Here is an 18,329-nt window from a genome sequence, read left to right as displayed (position 1 = left end):
AGACAGTCGTGGTGGAGACCAACGTGCAGGACGGTGAGCCCCAGCAGCTCAGCTGAGGTGGGCAGTGCAGGGGCCGCATCTGCCGAGTGGGTCAAAGGATCCTGGCCCCGGGGACCAGAGAGACGGAACACAATTGTGTCGTGGGGACTGTGGCCGGGTGTGGGGGGAGGGGGCAGACTCCTGTGCACACCCCGTGCTGCTGTGCGGGGAGAGCAGTGAGCTGCCGAGCCGGCAGCAGCACAGAAAGTCCACACGTGGCCTCCTGAGCTGCCCTCCAGGACCACTCATCGCCAAGCCTGGAGGGAGGCAGAGTTTATTTACGGGCTTCTGTCAGGCCAGTGAGTGACCGTGGGTCCCAGTGCCACAGTGCCATCTCGTTCCCATAGCAACATGTGGCTCAAGTGAAGGGGGAAAAAAAACACAAAAATAAGGAAAGGGACTCTTTTTTTTTTTTTTTTTTTTTTTTTGGATTTAAAACAAAAAACTCACTCACTCCTGGCCTGGTGGTAGTTATTTCCCAGACATTTCCCCCCGCCCTCACTGGGTCTGGTCACACCATCCCCATCTCCCCTGGGATTTCCCCTTCCAACATCCTCCAGGGGCTGTGCTCTAAGCCCCCAGAGGAGGTGTACCTCAGAGCAGTCATAGGCTGGCTCTCAAGGCCAGGATTCCTGGTCGGTCAGCACCAGAACTGAAGACTCAGAGAGATAACAGAGCAAATGGACAGTGAGCCTCGATGCCCATAAATAAAACGTGTTCAGGAGTAGAAATAACCAACACAAACCAGGCTTCAGGTGGCACCTGGATGCCCTGTGGGATATATGCAAGGCAGGGGTGGTATTCGCAGGGGCAGGACTGGGTATGGGCCAAAGACAAGGGAAGCACAGGAATAGCAGGGCCTGAGCACGGGACAGGTAAACCAGCCTGGCACCTGTGAGTTTGCCCAATACTACTACAGAGGCTTTGCTCAGGTCCCTGCTTCACTGCCCTTCTTGAAGGTAGAGATGGTGTCTTGGTATCTTGTGTGTCCCAGCATCCAGCCCTGTGTCCCCCACACAGGAGCCCCTCCATAAATCAGACTGAGAGCCAGGGCTTTTGTGCAGGGTTGTGAGGGAAATAAGCTTTCAGGAATCACTTGTGACAATCTCCATCTGATGAGTAAGGAAGAAGAGAAGGAAAGTAGGGAATGAGCAGAGGAGGAGAGAGGGGAGAATGGAAGGAAGGGAAAGCTTCATGGAGTATGGTCCAGGAGACCCCAGCACTGGTGCCAGCCTCACCCCCAAACAGCCCTGTGATCCTCAACAAGTCACTTCACTCCCTGGCTCTCAGGACACTTGCCTTTAAAATAAGGAGAGTGAATTCAGTCTTAAGGGTTCCTTCCCACTGAGACAAAAAAGCAGGAAAATATTTCATTTGTAGCATAATTATAAAAGAAGACCTGGGGATCCCTGGGTGGCTCAGCGGTTTAGCACCTGCCTTTGGCCCAGTGCGCGATCCTGGAGTCCCGGGATCGGGGCCCATATTGGGCTCCCAGCATGGAGCCTACTTCTCCCTCCTCCTGTGTCTCTGCCTCTCTCTTTCTCCATGTCTATCATGAATAAATAAATAAACAAATCTTTAAAAGAAAAGAAAAAAGACCTATTATAGGCATCTTTATTTTTAAATGTCTATTATAAAAGATTTGCTTAGGCAGAGAAAGGGGGAGCAAATGCCATTGTTCCAAACACTCCACAGACCTTCTGCATATTGTAGTGGAGCAGCAAGTACTTTACACCAAATTATTGGCCCAGGAGGAGGTGCCCACAGAACCTGAGCAAGTGAGGCCCAGGAGCCGCTCCGCAGGGAGACAAAGGGAGACATCTGGCTTATGAGGATCATCTCTAGCCATGTCCCACTGCCAAGCCAACAGTTAGGAGCTGGGCCCACAATCTCCGTGCAGTTGGAGCTTCTGGACAGAATAGACACATGTCACCTGGATGAGGTGAAGACCTGCCCCACACAGCTGGGGTGACACATGCTGACCTTCTGGGGGGAGGGGGGCGGCACAGACAAGCTTTCCTTGATACCCTCCAGTGGGAAGGGGGCCTTGGTGAGGCCACACCTACCAGGTTCTACCTGGGAACTGGAATGTTTCCCCCTTTTTTTTTTCTTAGGTTTTTTTGTTTTTTCAAAAAACAAAGATACCTCTAACACTCCAGGGCCAAATTAAGTATGATGAGAGAGTAAATGGTTCTCCTGGAACTCTGGAGTGTGCACATGTTTAAAAAAAAAAAGTAACTAGGGATTGCAGGGCTACCTGGAATGATATGTATTAGAAAGGCTAGGGACACCTGGGTGGCTCAGAGGTTGAGCGTCTGCCTTTGGCTCAGGGCGTGATCCTGGAGACCCAGGATCAAGTCCCACATCAGGCTCCCTGCATGGAGCCTGCTTCTCCTTCTGCCTGTGTCTCTGCCTCTCTGTGTGTGTGTCTCTCATAAATAAATAAAATATTTATAAATAAATAAATAATAAATAAATAAATAAATAAATAAATAAATAAAATCTTTAAAAAAAAAAAAAACTCTTTTTCCAGAACCTTCCAAGCTGTAAAGTTCCAGGGATCTGTGGGAGCCCTGGCCTATATGAATATGGGAAAGTAGCATTGGAAAGCTTAAAAACTTGCCATACGTAAGCAGTGTCACCAAGAAGTATACTCTTGTACCTATTAGAATTAAGTAGTTATGCAAAATGGTCTGGGCATCCTGTTACCCCTAAGCAATACTGAAAAAGTATTGTTCACAATCTGAAAATGTCTCCCTCTATGGGATCCCTGGGTGGCGCAGCGGTTTAGCGCCTGCCTTTGGCTCAGGGCCGATCCTGGAGACCCGGGATCAAATCCCACGTTGGGCTCCCGGTGCATGGAGCCTGCTTTTCCCTCTGCCTGTGTCTCTGCCTCTCTCTCTCTCTCTCTCTGTGACTATCGTAAATAAATAAAAATTTTTAAAAAATTAAAATAAAATGAAAATGTCTCCCTCTAAAAAGGGTGTCTTAAAACAACGTTCTGGGCTATTCAAATGAACACATAACAGAACTTCTGCTTATAAAAAGGGGTGTTTTGCTGGAGACACTTGGGCCTCGTTTTTATTTTTATTTATTTTTTTAAAATTTTATTTTTTATTGGTGTTCAGTTTGTCAACATACAGAATAACACCCAGGGCTCATCCCGTCAAGTGCCCACCACCCAGTCACCCCCACCTCCCGCCCACCTCCTCTTCCACCACCGCTAGTTCGTTTCCCAGGTTTAGGAGTCTTTCATGTTCTGTCTCCCTTTCTGATATTTCCTACTTATTTTTTCTCCTTTCCCCTTTATTCCCTTTCACTATTTTTTTTTATATTCCCCAAATGAATGAGACCATATAATGTTTGTCCTTCTCCGATTGACTTACTTCACTCAGCATAATACCCTCCAGTTCCATCCACGTTGAAGCAAATGGTGGGTATTCGTCATTTCTAATGGCTGAGGAATATTCCATTGTATACATAGACCACATCCTCTTTATCCATTCACCTTTCGATGAACACCGAGGCTCCTTCCACGGTTTGGCTATTGTGGACATTGCTGTTAGAAACATTGGGGTGCAGGTGTCCCGGCATTTCATTGCATCTGTATCTTTGGTGTGGGCCTCATTTTTAAAGGAAAACATCCCTGCAGTCTGCAGAGGGACTCTTAACCTCTGCTCCTGAGGTGAGTGTAAGAAAGATGTTCATTGTCACCAGCATCAGGACCCGTTAACACATATTGACCGTGGAGTGGGTGCAGGGTGCCACCACAGCAGATGCCGTGAAAGTGGAACAGGCAGTCTTCTGGGTGGTATTACTCAGAATCCGTGTCTTTGTGTCTGACTTATGGGCAGATATCACTGAGAGGTGGTATCTATTTTATAAAGATATGTCACCTTGGAAATGCAAGTCGAAAGCTTGGGTCAGGAATCCTATTTGTATTGGCTGGCATGAAAGCAGTCTGTGAAAATTACTCAGGAGAAACCAGAAAAGCAAAGTAGAGCCATGGATCAACATGTATTAAATTTTCCCAATTTCTACTACAGTTCACGGTGGACTCTTAGTGCAACCTGGGAAAATTAGCAGAGGCTTCTCTGCTTCTAAGGCTCTTGCAGATCTGTCAAGCATACCGTGCTTGGGGAGACCCTGTAATGAAAGGCAGCACGGCCAGCAGCCAGCTGTGGGGCTAGCCTGGTCACCCAGAAGAGGTTGGCGCATCCGTACACATCCTTTCCAGGTGGCTCACGAAGGAAAGAACACCCCAGACTATCTCAAATATGTCAAGAATTATGGCTCCCAGAGAGGAAAGGCAAAGTGATAATAAACAGCAGCTACAAAAAAGGACACCCGGATAGTGACTAAGGCTGTGTCGGATCCCTACACACGACTACATTCCAAATTAGCCAGTTCCTCTCGGGGGATAGATCCAGAGGCCATTGACGCTGGTTCAGCGAAGGTGCCCCTTTGTGAGCAGCGGCAATCAAACAGGCTAATGGGATACATGATTGCCGAGAAGGGGACGGGAAAATGATGCGGCGGCGGTGGTAATGGTTTTGCATAAATCAGTAGTGCGACTCTGCCCTGTATGCCTCATTCACTTTTGGTCACATCCTTTCTGAGGGGTATTGCAGTGTTGGGAAGGTGTGCGGGAAAGAAATGGAATTTCACAGCTTCTGCGCAAAGAGAAACTCCGGCAGGACCTGGATGTTCCCCCTAGAGGGAGGCAGAGGAGCTTAGTGGTGATGCTAGCAGGCGCACACTTCAGGGGGCACCCTGCGCCCCATGGCTGGAGTGAGGTCTCCCTGAGCCCCTGGGTACCTCCCCTGCTTTCCGTGTGAGCAGGGCGGAGGCCTGAAGCCTCTCTTCCCGTGGGCACTTCTTCAAGGGGTAGGAGGCCACTTTGGGCCCTGCCCCAACCGTGTGGGCCCCAGTTCCTCACAACAGGCTCCCTTTCTGCCCCGGCTTCCTCTCTGGGTGACCAGGCTCCCAGCCTGGCATAAGCCAGTGGTGCAAGAGCCCAGGACCTTGCATGGTGGCCAGTTCATGTGGCAAGTGGTGTTACCACCTACAGTAGAGCCAGCAGGCTGTTCCACAGAGGGGTGAGCGGGCTCGGAACTGCTCAGCCCCAAGGTAGAATCCTGCCACCTGTGGGACCCTGGGCACACTGTGGCCTCCTTTGCAGAAAAGTAAATTCATATAGACAGGGGAGCCCCTGCTATCTACCCCCCCCCCCCCCCCCCCCGCCACCACCACCACCCTGCTCAGCACCTGGTCAATGTCTGTGCTCAGTGGCACTTGAAAGTTAAAAAAACGGAAACAGGAGAAAGATCTGAAGGTGAGGACAGGCCCTCAGAGGTTGGCTGAGGCTGGAGCCCCCTGGGACCCTGCGGCCACCACCTTCCTAGCAGGCCTCCCAGAGAACCCTTGGAGCCACTTTTCTTTCCTGTGCAGGTCTCACTGCATCTGTTTTCAAGTTCTTACCTTCCTTTAAAAATGATTCTTTCCTGTGTATCCCAAACTGCTGCTGAAGTCTACATCAGGTGTTTCAAGGATTAAGGGTTTCTTTCCCTACCTTCTTCCTTTAGACACTTTTCCCCCCTTTAGACATTTTATTTGTCACTATAAAGATGTATTCCTTTGGAGTATTTTTAATTTAATCCTTTGTTAAGAGTCACCCCGGTCCGGAGCCTCTGGCCCCCTGCCCGGGTCTGGCCAGATCCTCATAGTGTTGTCCTGAGCCATGCCCCCACTGCCACCGACCGTGTACCCTCCCCTCCATCATCACCCTGGGCTGGAGAGCTACAGTAGCCTCCCCTCTCCTGCTGCGTCAAGGGCTCCCTCCTCTGGCCTTTCCTGCTTGGCTGCCTCAAGCTTCCCGACTCAGCTCAGGTATCTCCTCCCCCAAGAAGCTTCTCCAACTGCTCCAGTTGGCCTGTGACCCCTCTATACCCTCACGGCCTCCTATAGGCCCAGAACCACTTACTCGTCCACCAGTGTGTGAGCTGTCCTTACTGGGTGGTGCATCCTCTGAGGAACCAGGACCCACATGGTGAGCGTGCAGGGGTGCCTCATAAAGTTGTGGAGTGAATGAAGAAATGAATGAATACATGCAGACCTCCTGACCTCCAAACGCCAGTAACCCAGTTCCTCTGGCTACTCCTCCTACGGCTGTGGGGTCCCTCTGCCCTCTGTGCCTGGCACATGGAAGCACCCTTCCTTTCCCTACTGCTGCCCACTCTTTGCCTGCTCGTTCTAACTCCCACTACACATTTTACGTGTTTGTTGACTCCAGGCCTTACCCATTTTTCCATTTGTAAAACTGCTTTTCCACTTAGAATCGTCACCACACTGTTTGTGACTTAATAAAATTAGCTGTTTCCTGTGTGTTGCCTTTGATTCTGGCAGAGCCTGCTCGGCTCTCTGGAGATGCTCAGGGAACCCACATTAAAGTTCATTGGTAAAAAAATAAATAAATAAAAATAAAGTTCATTGGTCCTTCAGTGACACCCTTGGGTCCCAGACTGAAGCTCAGCTCGGAGGGGGCCCATCTCTCCTGTCTGGTCACCTGTATGCCCACCCCGGGGCCACAGGGCAGTGCCATCAGGCAGCTGGTAGCTGGAAAAACTTAAAACCTTGAAAAACTTAAAGAATGTTAAACTGGTGGAGAATGGATTAATAGCTGCCACTTAGAGGCCGTTTGGATTTGCCCTGTATGGTACAAGTCAGAGCTGATGGCCCAGACCGTTTAAAATCATAAAAGGCCCTCCCATAGGGCTGTGGACAGGTGAGTACCTGCAGATGGGCCCAAACAGGGGGATTTACTCTAACTGGCAGGGAGGATGAGAAGAAAGGAAAAGGAAGGAGGGACAGATGCTGCGAGGCCCCCAGGAGCACCATGGCGAGAGCAGGCCCAGTCTGAGCTGTGAAGAGAGAGATCTGCTCCCTCTAAGAGACCAGCTCTGCCCCTGTGAACAGGGCGGACCTGGAGACGCATGGCCTCCATTAGTGTTCGTATTAGAGTTTGAGATGTGAAATTTGAAACAGCAGTGGATAAATGAATTAAGTGGGAACATGGAGAAAATAGTGATGCAGGAAGGTAAGCACAGAATTTATATTTTGACTATAATCTTGCAGTTGATACTTGTCTTCTCTGTGCACCTGATTCTGCAGTAGGTCATGTGTGTGCACGCACGTGTGTATGTGTGCACAGTGCATGTACACGCACGTGCTCAGCCGTGGAGGACATCGAGCCCTCGGATGAAGGAGGGACTGTTCCCTGCCCACCCCCCTCCCCGCCCCAGCTCTCCCTTGGGAAGAGTAGCAGGGGCCCACCAGCCCTGCCCTGCGTCCTGCCCACCCCTGGAGTGTCAGCGCCTTAGCCACTGCACACAGGCCCTTATCCAGAAGAGACTCCCCAGACGTGGGCACACCAGATGCTGAGTGGCTCCGGTCCAGCCAACAGGTCCACGGAAAGAAAGGGTGGAACCCTACCACGAGGGAGCAGGAGGGGTGGGGGCGCTGTCATTCTCCTGGAAGCACTGGGTGGCCAGGGAAGAGCCAGCAGTGTGTCCCACCCTTGTGGGCTGGGAGCATGCCATGCCCCCGTGTCACCCGGCCTGTCCTTCGTGGCTGTTGCACGGGCTCCAGGCATGCACTCCATGTCCGTACCCAAGTTTAGTGACACCCTTACAGGTCTCGCCATCTTACTTCTTTAGCAGAAGGCTGGGGACAACAGGGAGAGAGCCTGGGGAGGAGGTCGTACTGTTAGGGGAGCCTCGCAGGTGTTTGTTGGGACTCTGGCCTCCCCCCGAAAATCCCCTGGCACATCACCAGCCCAGTACCCCAGTGTGTGTAGGACCATTGCGCCATGGGGCCCCTCAGAAAGTAGAACTCACCCCTATGCCCCATTCCAGCTGACCCTCTGTCTGCCGCTGGCTGCCACTGCCTCCTGCTTGGATCCAGCCCTCCTCGGACCCCTCAGTTTCCCCAGTAAGTCTGTGCAGCCCTTCCTGCGCTGCCTCTCCCCCCACCTCCACCTGGGCTCCAGCTCCTGTGCCAGCTCATCTCAGTCTGGGCCCCCTCCTGGATTTGTCCCACTTTGCTGAACTTCACCTCCAACAGGTAGCCAAGGTTGATGCCGTGAGGCATCAACTCCTCCTGGACCACAGCCCCTCCCTTCCTCCTCACAGGCCTCTGTGACCTGCGGCCCAGAGCGCTCAGCCCTTGCCCTGGACAACACCGTTGGCCCTGAGTTGACCCCACTGTCCTCCATCTCCGGGCCACCCTGCCCCTGGTGACCAGACCAGTCTGTCCAAACACCTGGCACCTCATCACCAGCGCGCACACTTTGGAGGGCCTTTGTTGTTGGATCTGACGTACAAGCCCAGCCCTGTGGGAAGCGGTGTTCATGGGACGAGCAGGTCATGGAATGTTCTCCCCAGACACCTCGCCAGCCTCACCAACCCGGGTCTTTCCTTCAACACTGGGCCTTCTCTTCCTGAGGGTCTTCAGCAGTGTTACTCCGCTTGCCCGAAACACTTCTAACCCCCAAATGCCCCTCTGTCCTCCAGGCCCTGCCTGTTAACTTAAAAGCACTCTCTTGAGGGCTTAGAATCTCCTCTGAGGACAGACAGCAGCAGGGGCCTTCAAACATTTTTTTTGCTTATCTCCTAAAAGAACTTTGGGAAAAAGTACAATAACCCTTTGAACATGTAAGGTTGAAAAGGAAAATATTAAGTTGAAATACAATTATTTTTATAAATAGGAGGTAAAAAAAACCATAGGATGGAAGATGAGGAACCAATTACTAGAAGTAAATATTTAATGACACGATTCACTAAAATAGATTTTAACCAACTCCCTGAATAAGGCACAGCAAATCTGTAGTCATCGTGCAAGACTTTTACTCATGGGCTTTAGCCAGTGTATCTTGAAAATGTTTAAATTCTGGAAAAGTCTCAATTATGTTCAAAAAATCACCTGAGTCCTGATTACCCATCAGTTCTGAATTCTGAACATCTGACGGGCGGAGCCCCGCTCTCATGGGGCCCAGGAGGTGCGAGGGCCCCTCGCTGAGGCCAGGTGACTGCTGTGCTCTGCTTCCGTGGGGGTGGGGAGGGTGTTGTGAATTCAGTCATGTGTGCAGGCAGTTTTAGGAAATATAGGGGTTGAGGATCTGGAAATTCATTCCCTGAAAACTGCCAGCACGCCCTTGGAAAGTGGATCTGCGTACCCACACCAAAAACCACGGTGCAGAGGATGGGGTTCTTCCCCTTTAGAGTTCGGGGCAGGCAGTGTTGGTAGAGAAAGGAATATCCGGGTGTGCCAGGGAGGGTAGGGCGGCTGCCCTAGAGGCCCGCCTCCCACAGACTTCCTGGCCGTCGCCAGTCCCCCCAGCTCACACACCAGCGGTGACCTGTTTCACAGCCGCGTGTCAGGCTCACACCCGCACACACCGCATGCTGTGAATTCTCAGGGCCAGGCAGGCCTCCCCCTGGTTTGCTGAGCACAGAGCACCCAGGCTTAGCCAGCTCCGCCTGGCTCCTGCGGCCGGCCTCCACCCTCCGCGGAGGGCCTTCCTTCCACACTGGCCCCAGCGTGTCGGAGCTGTTCCCTCCCCCAGGGCACAGGAGACGCCTGACAGGGGGACTCGATCTGACCCTGGGAGATGGGCCCTGGTCCTCCCCCAGGGGGTTGACGCCCTGCTCACTTTATGTTTAAATACCGACTTTAGTGAAATCTAACCCACAGCCCGAACAACTCACCCATTTGCAGCGTAGACGCAGGGGTTTTTATGTGCAGCTGTCACCCCAGTCAAGCCCTGGTGACTCTTAACCCGACTGCCAGAGGCAGGGATTCATCAATTAATTACAAGAGCGCTCCTGTGACAAAAGGAACCCGAAATGGAGTAATCCAGAGAGGACATTTTCTAGGAGGCCGTGTTACTGCCTGTAACCCACAGACCCTCAGCCCATTTGCCTCTGTCCCAACTGAGACAGGTGCACCAGCCTCTTGTCGCCGCCCCGGGGCCGCCGGCCCAGAAGGACACCCGCCATCGCTCACGGGCCTTTGCTCTCTCTCGCCAGGTGTTCCACTGTGTCCACTTTGAGTGTCCGGAGCAGCAGAGCAGCCATAAGGAGGACAGCAGCGAGGAGTCGGGGCCAGGGGAGCCTGGCCCGGGTCCGCAGCTCGACCCCCACGCCCTGCAGGCCCCCAGCGGCAGCTCCCTGCCTTCCAGCCCCGGCTCCGCCTCTCGCTCCCCCAACCGGCAGCACCAGTAAAGGGCCCCCAGGCCCCATTGAGGGCAGAGGCAAGGACTGGTGCCCACCCCCACCCCCCCACCCCCCGGCCAGGAGGGATCTCTGTTGACTGCCCCTGACCCCTCCAGGGAGGAGCAGAGCCCGCTGCAAAAAGGGACACACAACAGGCGTTCTCCCAAGGACAGAAAGGGGGCTGCTTTGTTCTCCTCAATTTGTTCAAATCAGGCTGGTCTCCAGGGGGAGAAAATGGGTCTTCAAACTTCATCAAGTCCACCATTAACACCCTACCTCTCTAATGTCACTGGGGCAAGGGGGACAGAGGGAAGCGGTAGATGGGTGGTGTCGGAATTCCTACAAAGCACAGCGCAGCAGGGGCGCGTGCAGGGCAGGGGGTGGCCTCTGCTCCCCGGAGGCACCCGAAGGCAGTGGGTTTCTGTAGAGTGCTGACTTTCCTGGAACACATTGCCGTGGGAACTGATTTTTTAAAAATTTCTTTTAGTTATTGTCCATTTGCTGAATCATAGGTGTTCCAGATCGTCTTTTGCACTGCTTAAACAGCACATCCCTTGTTTTCATCCCTCTTGATGCTGTAATTTCCCTCCTTAGTTTTGAGCGGTTAAGCCTGGGGTGGAGCAGAGAAGCACTGCCCACGTCTCCCGTCTCCCGAGTGAAGCACAGACGCAGCTCATCACGGCCCCTGGTCTGACAGGGAAAATCCTCCGAGGAAGTTCAGCAAAATACACAATGAGCAAATCAATCCAATGACACTGGAGTTAATGATCGCTCGAATTCCTGAGTTATTAACCTGTCATTCCTGAGACGCATCCAGCCTTTGAGCTTGGGAGGCTGACAAAGAAGGAGTTGCTAAGCCACCTGCTAATTTCATGGTCCGAAGTATGTAAATGTGTATATAAGTGTGAGGAGTCAGCGCGGTGGCCGAGCGGGGGTCGGGGTTGGGGACAGGGAACTGCGCCTTTGCGGCAGGTTGAGGCTGTTGGGTGGCGCTGCTGTGCCTCCCCCGCAGGACGTACTGCACACCCGGGGTTTAGAACAAAAAGCAGTTCTCGGAAGCTTTTGTCCTCGTCCTCAACGGAGTGGGCCTCCCGACTGCGGTGGCCGAGCCAGCCCTGTCGCGCCTCCTACACAGTGGTTTCCAGTTGGGCGCCGACCACCCTGCGTAACCCGCTCGGCCTCTGCCTGCTTGTCCTCTCCTCACCCTGGGGCCCACCCAGTGGCCTGGCTGGGCACCGCGGACCTCGGGGCCCCCAGATGCAGGCCCGGGGCCTCTGCACACCCTGTGATCCCCTTGGAGGAGGGTGGACTTACCCGGACTTCCGTCTTGGGGTCTTGAACACACACTGGTTGTGGGCAGACACAGAGTCACTGGGTCGACTTACTAAATGCTTTCCCCAGTGTGACCTGGTCTCGAGTGATCTATCGATATGGGAAGGGTAGGGGGCATCGGGCCACCTGACTAAACAGTCTGTTTGAACACGGCGTGGAGGAACAGGGGGGGTTGGGGAAGAGGAGCCACAGAGCCAGCTGCCCCTTCCCCACCTTGTGGGGAGTCCCTGGAGCCCCTGAGGGGTACCAGGCATGTCACAGGAGGAGGGTGGCTCCCACAACCCCGTGTGACGCTGGTGACAGCACCAGTCTCCGGTGGTAGGTCAGCGTGGAGAATCGCTGTCCCCTCGCACGCACTTCCTTGGGCGGCATTGGCACTACCTGGTGGGGAGCAGCAGGTGCCAGGGAGCCAGCGGGGCCTGAGCTCAGGCGTTCGCCGCGTATCCACTCGCTAGAAGGCTTGCTTCCTAGACCTCGGAGCCCCGCATCCAGAGAGGAGTCCTGGGGCTCGGAGGCGGTCGCTGCTGGCTTGGGAAGAGACAGCGGGCTGGTGGGGACCCGGATGGTTCCCACGCTCCATCTCCAGACTGGGGGGCCCGCACCCCCACAGCGCACATCGCCTTGGGCCACGGGTTTGGCAGCAGCTCGGCGTCCCCCCGAAGAGGCACACGCCCACCCCTGGGTGCTGCCTGGCCAGCAGCCTGCTGCCCCCCCCCCCCCCCCCCCCCCCCGCAGATCTCCTTCAGCATCTGCACCTTCCACGCATGCCCCAGGTCTGGCTCCGCAGACAAGGGAAGGAGGGGGGAGAGGGGGCAGAGCTGCCAGCACAGGGCGGCAGGGAGGCTGGGGCAGCGCCTCCTTCCCCTCCCCACCCCGCCCCCAGCGCGCCCCTCGGCTGGCCGCCCCCAGGTCTCCTGGCCCTGAGCAGAGGCCTTGCCCCGTGGAAGCCCCTCTGGGCCCCAGGCAGACGTCGACGAAGCTCGACTCAGCAGAAGCCGCTCTGGTCTACCTCCTGTTCCCAGGCCGGCGGGCTCCGCCCTCTGTGTGCGCCTTCTGAAGGGGGGTGAGGCGCCAGGGCTGCTGGGTGGCCCCGCAGATACTGACATAGGCAGAGCGAAGCATGGGTCTCCAGGAGCGAGGGATGAGTGGGCCGCCAGTGGCCTGGCATCCCCGCAACCCTGGCTGGCCCTGTGGAGGACGCCTCCCTGCAGCCGACCAGGCCAGAATGGCCCCAAACCTGGAAGAGGCCAATGGAGCTAAATGGGAGTGCAGGTGAGAGGCCTGGCCTGCAGCCAGAAGGAGTCCCCGATGCCCACGGAGTCCTCGTCCCAGCGGAGGGTGGGGGCTGACGCCCCTGCGAAGTGTGGGGAAGGACACACGGCCAAGTCATGAGGGGGCCAGGGCAGATGAGGGACTCCGCCCTCTGAGGTGCAGCCTGGGTGCTACTGGTGTGAGGAGAGGTCAGCTGAGGTCTGGCCTCCGTGGGGACAGACGGGGAGCTCGTGGCCCGAGGCCCTTGACTGTGATGCTCCCCAGTTACCCTGAAACGACACCTTTGTGACCATCGCCCAGGTCAAGAAATAGGATGCCAGAACCGCCCCCCGCCCTTCACTGCAGATCGTGATTTGGGGGAGAGTGAAAATAAACGGCACTGGGGCTTGTGGGGAGAGCCTCCGCCTCTGGCAGCTGCTGGGTGGGCCAGTTGGGGTGACCCCGAGCGCACCAGTGGGCCTGTGTCCAGTGCATGTGTGCCCGGGGCTGGCGGGGCTGGGGCATGGCGGTCTCAAAGACAGGGTTGCCGCCGAGCACTTTGGATCTGAAACGGGTAATTGGATGACAACGTGCACCCCACCCGTACACAGATGCTTGTTTACCCGTATTCTCAGTGCTTTTTCTGTTTTACTTCTGACTTTAGTTAGAACTACGAGCCCGTGATGAATGTGGGACTCTTCTCAATTGCTCTTTAAATTGTCACTTTTTAATCTTATTAAATGAAGTGTCGATTCCTGACAAATACATTAAAAGTGTTTTATTCCTAGAAGAGTTGGGAAAAGAAATTATTTTCAGCAAGAGTGGGATGTGTTTGTTAGACTGATTCCTTGGTCCCCCCCCCCAAAAAAAATGAGTTTTTGAATTGTGCAAAAAATTGCTCAGTAGTTACGCTGTCACTCCAATTGTCAAATCACTGTGCAGACAGCGCCAACCCAGTCAACTTCACCTTTTTTTCCCCAAGAAGATAACAAAATTGTAATCACTTATTTTTTCTAGAGACTCAGAAGAAAAAAAAGTATAATCTGTAATAAAAAGCGGAGCGTCCTGTGTGCCAAGGTCACTTGGTGATAGAGGGAGCACACCCCATTGCAGGCTTCAATTAAGAGACTTCCTTTGGACGAGGAAGAAAGGTGTCAAAAGAGGAAAAAAACTAAATGTGTCTCCTTCCAGGAGTTTCTCCTCGTTCGCACACTCTGTGGCATTACCACTGAGTCCTGCCTCCTGTGCAGGTGGCGGGTTCCTGCGGACGCGGCCGAGTCGGGGAGCCGCGGCGCGGGGTGGCCGTGGCCGCCGTGGGCCGTGGCCGTGGCGGGCGTAGGCCGAGCTCCATGTATTTCTGCCGCCACAGCCATGGCTTGTGTGTCTGGCCCGACGACAGCTCCAGCGGGAGTTCAGGCTCATTAGTGGCCCTAGGAATTTAAGATGCAGCTCCTGGCTCTGTGCCACCCTGGTTTTTATAATATTAAATTAGAAGTCGTCCCGGTGCCTGCTGTTTGCTCAGGAGTTTCTGGAAAAGAGGAAGGGAATGGTTAGACAGCATGTGGGGCAACCAGGGCGCCCTGTTTCTGCCCCTCGAGGTCAGCCTAATGGCTGGGCAGGATTCCGGAGCCCCGGTGGTGTGAGAGAAAGCCTGTGGGCAGGGCGGGGGGACGCGCGGTTGGAGGATAGACCCGTTCCCCTGTCCTCAGCCCTGCTACCCCTGGGCAGTGTCCTGGGGAGCAGGCAGGACTGTGCCTCTGCTGGTTTCCATCCGACTGGCCGGAGGGGCCGTGCGCCTCGTGCCTCTGCGGACGTGGGCAGCTGCCCAATGACCTTGGACCCCCCAGCAACCACCCCACGTCCCTCCAGGCAGGGCTTCCCATGGATGGAAGTGAGCTGGGACCTGCTCCATCGCAGGGCTGGAGCAGGTGCACGGACAAGCTCCCTCCGCCACACGCTTGGGATACCACTGGTCTCTTAAATTACTTGTTAAAAAATATTAGTAATCAGGGATCCCTGGGTGGCGCAGCGGTTTGGCGCCTGCCTTTGGCCCAGGGCGCGATCCTGGAGACCCGGGATCGAATCCCACGTCGGGCTCCCGGTGCATGGAGCCTGCTTCTCCCTCTGCCTGTGTCTCTGCCCCTCTCTCTCTCTCTGTGACTATCATAAATAAATAAAAATTTAAAAAAAATATAAAAAATAAAAAATAAAAAATATTAGTAATCATGCCCATGGAAGAACATTCCAATCTAGCAGAAAGGACAGAGGTGCCCTCCCCGTCATCTGGCCTGAGTCCCCCTTGACCCGGGGCCAGGTCGTTTCCGCTGGGACAGGAAAGTCAGTCCCCTGCTCCCCCGCCCCTCAGCCCTCCTTCCCAACACCCTGGCCTCTCCCTGGCAAAAGCCAGACTGTGAGGGGGGCCCTCCTATCTCATCAGGTTAGTTTTTTTTTTTTAAGAGTTAAAATATTCCCCAAGGGGCTTCACAGCCTAAAGATTCACAATCATCCACCTATAATTTATGATAAATGTCTCGAGCATTTACCATTTGCATCCCGAGTATTTATAGCTCTGGGCCGGGAGCGGGGGAGGAGGAGGCCTCCACCTGCCTCCACCATCGTCTCCTGCTCGGCTGGGGCAGCTAAAGAGTGCCACCCCCGGAGCCCGGGGCAGTGGCTCCATCCCGTCCAGGTGAGAGGTGCCCGCTCTGTGCGGAAGGTGGTGCGACCCTGAGCAGAGGGCGCAGAGGGGGCCTGCGCTCCGCGGCTTGGGTCTCCACGGATGCCCCGGCCCCCTGGGCCCCCTGGTACGGTCCATCCCTCCATCCCCAAATATGCTCGTCCTGTCAGAGGAGCACCGGGGTGTGTGGCCCACTCGGGTACAGATGGGCCCAGCCTGGCCACAGTGGCCACACATCTGCCCGGGGCCTTAGGGGCAAGCTGGTCCTCGCGTGGCAGCTCCGGCCCCAGGGTCCGGGTTACCCTGCACCCACACCTCGTACCTGGGCCTCCAAGCTCTTTCCTCCAAGACCAGCCCCCAGGCCGGGGTGGGGGGGCACCTCATCTTCAGTGCTCCACCATGGCTGGGCTAGGTGCTGTCGGCCACATCTGTGCAGCCTGCGGGCCCAGCCTCTCCTCACCTCGCTCCCCCACAGTGCAGCTCAGCTGCTAGAGCCCCCTCTGAGAGGCAGCGGCCACTCCGCACAGCCCTCAGACAAGCTATCTCCCCATAGCCAAGGTCCTGAGGCCACCCCTGCTCCAGCACCCGGGAAAGCTCAAGGTGAGGAGGGCCTTGGGCTCAGCCTGCGAGCAGTGTGCAGAGTGGGGGACGGGCACCTCGGGGCTGCTGTGGGGCTTGACCCCGAGCTACTGTGGCCAAGTCCCCAGAGAGCATGGACCTCCTCCACCTTGGGGGTTGCACCCCATTCTCTGTCTCCCCGCAGCTCAATGGCAAGACTGTGGGTGCCCTGGCCCCCCGCCCGTAGCTTGCTCTCGTTCAGCCGGCGGCCCCTGCATGGGAGGGCCCTGCCTTGCAGCTGGGCTGGCACCTGCAGACAGGTGAGGGGCAGGGGTGGGGGTGATGGCCTGGGGGGTTGGGAGGCGGGGCCGGTGCAAGGTCCTGGGGAGGCGGGGCTGGTCTGCATGCGCTTCACCGCCCAGCTGCGGCTGCCCGACCGGAGGCCTCCATGGGGAGCAGGCCAGTGGGGGGGGCGCGGTGCTGCGGCAGCAGACGGCCTAGGGGTGTGTGGGCAGGATGGGGGCGGCGGTTGGGTGTCATCACGGTGTTCCTGTAACTGGCACGAGTGACCGGCCAGGAGGGATGGCCCCGGAGCCCCCAGCGGGTAGAGCCTGGGGGGCACGAAGGGGCAGCAGAGGAGCCCCGAAGGCCTGGTGGGGACAGGCCTGGGGGACGGCGGGTCAGTGTGTCAGGTGCCCTGAGGGTTCAAGAAGAGCCGTGGGCTGAGGTGTGAGGGGACTCGGGGCACCCGGTCCAGGTGGGGTCTGGCGTGGGGGCTGCCCGTCTCGGAGACTGTCCCCGAGGCCGGCTGTGAGCTCATGTGGGGCTCCTGGGATCCCCAGCTGCCTTTGCCCATGTTTCCAGCCCTCCCCACGCTCTTCCTGCGTCTCCCTGAGCGTCGGCCCGGGCTTGGAGCAGCCTTCGCCGGCCGTGGCCCCTGCGGGCTGTTCGCCCTTGGACAAGATTTTCCCGCCCGCGACCATCGGCTGCCCCCCGGGACCTGTGCCCAGGACACACCTGCCCCGACTCGGAGGGCCAGCCCCTCCGAAGTGGTCCGCGTCCTCAGGCCCTCCACCCGCTGGGACTGCCAACGTTCCAGCATATTCTTCTTGTTTCATCTATTTGGGTGGCAACAATCTCACCCTTGGGACTCAGAGCGCAGACGGGAGTCGAGCGCGGCCAGCGGTCCGTCCGCACGTGCAGTGACGGGCAAGGAGCACACGCTGCCCTCCCTCCCTCCCTCCCTCCCTCTCAGCTGTGACCTTTGACCCAAAGAGTTTGCAACAAAAATATCCAGAGTGGAAAGTAAGGAGGCGGTGCCAAGACACCCAGGAAATGGGGAAAGGGGAGCAACAGAGGGGTTGGTTGCCTAAAGCCACAGCGACTTGGCCTTTACACACAAACACGATGTGGGACACGCGGAGCACACGAGTGTCCTCAGACACATTCGGTGCTTCAGAGAGTGGCTGCATCTCTGCCCCCGCATCCTGGGGGCCCCCTCCCCCCGGACCCACCCAGCACCCAGCTCTCCTCCCCAGGGCAGCAGGGTCCCCACCCAACAGGGGAGCTGCCGGTGTCCACAGCGCCCAGAGGATGAACTCTGCGGGCGACAGGCCCTGGGACGGGCCCCGGTGCAGCAGGTGCAGCGACGGCCGCTGCTCTGGCGTCCCCGCCATCCGACTGGCCTGGAGCAGGGGCCCTTTCCGGGGCCCTGTCTGCAGTTTTCTCACTCCAGAAAGAGTTGTTAAGGCCACATGGTCATCAGGCGCATCTGCCCCAAGCCTCGGCCCCTCAGGCCGCTGCTGTCCCTGGCACTCGTGGTCATGCCTCCCGGTGCCCCCTGGAGGGGGGGCTCTTCAGGGCACCTTGAGCCGCGGTGGCTCGTGAGCTCCTCCTCCTGGGGATGCGATCCTTCGTGGGGTGCGTGGGCCCTGGGGCAAACTGCTGACTTTGGGCGGCCGTGGTGGGAAACCGCAGCAGGTGAACTTGGGGATAGGACCCCCAGCTCGGCGGCCCTTTGTGGGACTGGGAGACACGGTCAACAGCGCTCCAGACCTGTTGCCCTTTCCTTCCTTAACAGGACTCCTGCAGAGTTCAGTGTCCCATCCTTACCCACGCTTTCCCCAGTGACAGGCTCTGGCCACGGAGTCACCTTTCTCTTACTTTTTGAAACCTGGTTGTCTCTAACCCTGGTTAGTGCC

General features: G+C 56.3%; 1 protein-coding gene across 4 annotated transcripts in view; it reads left to right on the top strand.

Annotated features, from left to right (window-relative positions):
• The window catches only part of BTBD9 (BTB domain containing 9), a 409,006-nt gene extending 397,951 nt beyond the window's left edge, over positions 1-11,055 (top strand). For all 4 annotated transcript variants that reach the window (XM_049092559.1, XM_025418641.3, XM_025418644.3 and 1 more), the window contains 2 exons: positions 10,125-10,348; positions 10,905-11,055. In XM_049092559.1, the coding sequence (XP_048948516.1) occupies positions 10,125-10,319 (195 nt within the window). In that variant the 3' untranslated portion in view covers positions 10,320-10,348; positions 10,905-11,055. The remainder of the gene's footprint in view (positions 1-10,124; positions 10,349-10,904) is intronic.
• The last annotated feature ends 7,274 nt before the right edge of the window (positions 11,056-18,329 follow it).

This window comes from Canis lupus, chromosome 12 (genome assembly GCF_003254725.2).
Source record: "Canis lupus dingo isolate Sandy chromosome 12, ASM325472v2, whole genome shotgun sequence".
In the NCBI taxonomy this organism is placed as follows: Eukaryota; Metazoa; Chordata; class Mammalia; order Carnivora; family Canidae; genus Canis; species Canis lupus.
This window is presented reverse-complemented; position numbering and strand designations above follow the sequence as displayed.